This window comes from Triticum aestivum, chromosome 4B, assembly GCF_018294505.1.
Source record: "Triticum aestivum cultivar Chinese Spring chromosome 4B, IWGSC CS RefSeq v2.1, whole genome shotgun sequence".
NCBI classification, from domain to species: Eukaryota; Viridiplantae; Streptophyta; class Magnoliopsida; order Poales; family Poaceae; genus Triticum; species Triticum aestivum.
The window spans coordinates 650,105,420-650,109,967 of NC_057804.1; the positions used below are offsets into that span (position 1 = coordinate 650,105,420).

At 54.2% G+C, this 4,548-nt stretch overlaps 1 protein-coding gene across 1 annotated transcript in view; it reads right to left on the reverse strand.

Annotated features, from left to right (window-relative positions):
* Nucleotides 1–1,773: 1,773 nt before the first annotated feature.
* LOC123089624 (uncharacterized) overlaps nt 1,774–4,548 on the reverse strand; it is a 26,057-nt gene continuing 23,282 nt past the window's right edge. The window contains exons 3-7 of the mRNA XM_044511255.1: nt 3,154–3,782; nt 2,946–3,060; nt 2,562–2,781; nt 2,327–2,426; nt 1,774–2,227 (exon numbers count right to left, since the gene is read on the reverse strand). Coding sequence (XP_044367190.1) covers nt 2,110–2,227; nt 2,327–2,426; nt 2,562–2,781; nt 2,946–3,060; nt 3,154–3,782 — 1,182 coding nt within the window. The 3' untranslated portion in view covers nt 1,774–2,109. The remainder of the gene's footprint in view (nt 2,228–2,326; nt 2,427–2,561; nt 2,782–2,945; nt 3,061–3,153; nt 3,783–4,548) is intronic.

Sequence of the window (4,548 nt, forward strand, 5' to 3'; positions counted from 1 at the left end):
CTCCAACTCCGGGCCGGGTAACTGCCCGGTGTGCTTCGAGCCATTACATGGCGGTAGCAACATCATGGCGGCTTACGCGTGTAGCCACGTGTACCACACGCCGTGCATTGAGCCGTGGCTCCGCCAAGGAGGCCCTTGTCCCGTGTGTCGGTGCCCTCTCAACTCTACCTTCACCTCTAGCCACGTCCCCATCTCCACTTCCAACTCCAACCCCACCTCTACCCCCATCCCCACCTTCAACTCCAACTCTCGTGCTAACGCGCCACCACTTCCTCGAGTAGCAACAACGCACTCCCGCAGAGACGTGCCACCGCTTCCTCGAGCAGCCACGACGTCCTCCCGCATAGACATGCCATCGCCTCTCCTAGAAGCAACATCGTCCTCCCAGATAGACATGCCACCGCCTTCTCGAGCAGCGCAGCCCCGCCGCCCACAAGGAGCCAACTCTAACACCGCCACCAACTCCGGCCTCGGTAACTGCCCAGTGTGCCACGAGCCATTACATGGGCGTACTAACGTCATGGCGGCGCATGCTTGCGCCCACGTGTTCCATGCGTCTAGCATTGAGCCATGGCTACACAACCGAGGATCCTGCCCCATATGCCAGTGCACCGCCAACCCCACCTCTGATTCCACCTCCACCCCCAGCTCTAACCCCACCTCTACCTCCACCCCTAGCTCTAACTCCACATCTAGCCCAATCGGCGATTGTCCGGTGTGCCTCGAGTCCTTGCTCGTTGTCGGTGGTGACGTCAGGGCGGCTCATGCGTGCGGCCATGTGTTCCACTTGCGCTGCATTGAGCCATGGCTCCACCAACAGGGTTCGTGTCCCGTGTGCCGATGCACTGTCAACTCAACCTTCACCTCCACCTCTACCCCCAACACCACCTCTACCTCTAATTCCAATTCCATCCCTATCTCCACCATCACCTCCAATGCCATTGGCAATTGCCAGGTGTGCCTTGAGCCCTTGCATGCTGATAGTGGCGACATCAGAGCAGCTCACCTGTGCGGCCATGTGTTCCACTCGCGATGCATTAAGCTATGGGTACGCCAACGGGGATCATGCCCCGTGTGCCGGTGCACTGTTGTCTTCAACTCCAACTCCGGCGGCGAATGTCCAATGTGCCTCGAGCCCTTACTCGTTGGTGGTGGCGACGTGAGGGCGGCGCACGTGTGTGGCCACATGTTCCACTCGCACTGCATCGAGCGGTGGCTACGCCACCGCAACTCCTGTCCCGTGTGCCGTTGAACAGAAATGACATAGTAGGGGCACCGAAGCGGACAACGGTGATGTGCAAAGATCCATGATCGAGAGTCCATGATGGTGATATGCAAAAGATTCATTATCACTTGAGCTGAACTACTCGGTGAGTAAGACAACATGCAACAATGTTGGTAATGACAACGAGTGTGACAGTTTGCCAGTAAAGACAGTTGTTTTCTTTGGAATGAGCTTGCTTAGACATAGTACATATTGTCCACCAATTGCTTGGTTATTCATTTATTTTCTGTCATTGGTTCAGTGGCATATTCTTTGGTGTTATAATGTAAACCAACCCATACAGATAAGGGTTTGGAATTCGATTTGATTCTTTTATTGTATCTCAAGCCTTGTAATCTCTGGACGTAATCTTTTCTTTTATTTGGAGAAGACTTCTCAACTGTGCATCAATTGTCAAGATAATACAAAGAACACTAGAAGTAAAATTTACATTCAGGTTTGTAGACCACCTAGCAACGACTACAAGCACTGGAGCAAGCCGATTGCACGCCACCGTCATCACCCCTCCCTCGACGGAGTCGGGCAAACATTGATAATTTATTGGACTAAAAGTTTCTAGAGAATAATCTCATTGATAATTTATTGCATTACAATGTAATTGGATTAAAGGTTTATATATGATGGCACATCGGCATGGTAATGGAGGCCACGGAAAAAGCAATGGAGAAATTCGACACTAGTTTCAGAAACTTGCAAAACCCCTAGCGAGCACACGTACAACTCCTGTCCTTCAAGTTCCAGTCAGACTAAACACTTCTCTCCTCTAGTAGACAGACATCTTCTGTTTGCTTCTTTGTTTTCCTTGTGTTCTATATAAAGACCTGTCAGATTATGCTGTAAGCCCGGACGACCTCGACGATGGGCGCGCGGCACAGCGGGCACTTGCCGGCGCCGCGGAGCAGCTCGCGGGCGCACTTTGAGCAGGTGCACATGTGCCCACACCTGAGAATGCCATCACAAGATGAACCAACGTCACATTGTGTTTGTGTATGTGTGTGCACATAATCAAGGTGAGGGATGGCAAATGGAAGCAGAACGAACCTGTAGAGAAGCGAGTCGATCTGGCTGTCGCAGCAAATGCAGCAGGTCCCTTTCCTCACCAGCTCCCACTGTGATCCATCATCGTACCATCTAACTGTCCCTGGTGTAAATTGAAAAAAATCCAGATTAGTCTTCTTGGTCAATCACCATGGATGGATAGATAGGAGTAGATGCCAGGAGATCGATGGATGAGGAAGAAGAAGAGGGGAGAGTGATATGATATGGTATGACGGACCATGGAGGGACAGAGAGCGGTGCATGGGAGAGGCGACCTCCTGCCGGATGGAGCGCTGCAGCTCGACCTGCATCTCCATGCACGCCTGCAGCATCTGCTGCGTGCTGGCCATCCCGCGCTGGAGCACGGCCATGTCGTCCCGCAGGTCGTGGATGGCCTCATCAACTTCCTGCCAAACACATCCCTGCTCTTCAGCAATACTAACACACAAGATGGTAGCCTGAAGATAGACGGGGAGGGGGGACTCACAAGTTCATCTGCCCGTTGCATGGGCTGCCGGCTCCGGTCACGGCGAGGCGGCACCATCCGCCAGCGCCGCTGCTGCCTCTGGCCGGCGGCGGCCTGCTCGGCCCGGTCCGATCCGTCGATCCGGTGGTGCTGGACATGGTGTTGGTTGAGTGGCGCCGGAGGGTCATGCTCCTGCCTCTGAGCGTACGAGTGCACGAGCTGGTCCAGGCTCTCGCGGAAGCCGCTGCTGAGCAGATTGGAGACGCTGCGCCTACAAAACAAATATGATCATGTGATCTTTATCAAGCACGATGATGCAACAATTCATACACTGATGCCAAAAATTACGTGATCTTTAGCTTACCTGCTTAGGAGCTCTCTGAGCTCAGCCCTGTACATCCCGTAGAGCGCGTCTTCCCGGAGACGGTTATGCCGGGCGAAGCCACCTAGATCATCTTCCGGCCGCCATCGCTGCGCTTCAGCTGCTTCTGGGTTATCAATGACATGCCACTCCTCCTCCTCCTCCTCCCCCGCTGCTTCCTGGCCACTGGCACCAGACGTCTCCCCTGGCCACAGCACACCGGGTGGCGGCGGCACGTAAGCTACGGCTTCCTGCCGCGCGCTGCCGCTGCCGTCGGAGGAGGACGAGCCGGAGTGCTCGCCGCTCTGCGCCGACGACCCCGAGTCCGACGAGTACTCCTGGTACCCCTGCACGTCTTGTTCCTGATCAAGCCGGCCATTCTCCAGAGCATCATCAGTGTTTGGGACGTTGCCGGGCTGATCTTGTGCTGGCTGAAGCGCCTGGATGATCTCATGGCTGGCAGAAGCATTCTCCAGGTGATGGTGAGTTGCTTGATCAATGGTGATGTTTTCTGCTCCGGAGGCAGGATGGCTATGTGTGATCTGCCCTGATTCTCCGGCCGCCGCCGTAGAAATCGGCACGTCGTCCTGCGTAGGCCTTCCGCCACCAATGATTCTGCCTCGCAGAATGGACTGGAGACAATAACAATCAATCATATGAGAAATAAAGGCATGGTACGTATTGTCAATCATATACTACTCCTTGATAGCCGTAAATTATGCTCCGTTAACGTAGCTTCCTGTAGTGCACGTACATGATCCAACACAAAAGGCAGCGCAATGGGAATGTTCAAGTTCAACTTCCACTCATGTTTCCCAGAGTGAGAAGTGCAGGCGCAATAGGCATGAATCAAGTACAGGTGGGGTTTGGGGCAGAAAGATGCAAACTTTTCAGCTGCTACGAACAGCAATGTGCAGAGGACCCCATGGTGATGGATGATCATCATGGTGGCATGCCAAATGTAAATTCGAGTACTTCCTAGAAATATTCAGCAGGATTAGACAATGCCACTCCTGTTTCCGACACTCCGATCGTCGACAAGTACTCCCTCCGTCCGGAAATACTTGTCGAAGAAATGGTTGTTCCTAGTTGTATTTTAGATCTAAATACATCCATTTTCATCCATTTTGACGACAAGTAATTCCGGACGGAGGGAGTAGTATACTTTTTAAGAGGAAATGTTTGTACTATTTGGGGGCAGAGAGAAGAGGAGCAGAGGATGGTGGGCTTTGAGTTGACGGACGGACCTGGATGCGGCCGCGGTGGGCGAACGAGGACACGGCGCGCTGCTCCGAGAGGCCCTGGAGCTCGCGCAGCCGCTCCATGGACATGCGCCTGGCCGCGGTCGGCGCGCGCGCCTGCCGGGCGCGGGGCCCCGGCGCGTGGCCGTCCCCGCCG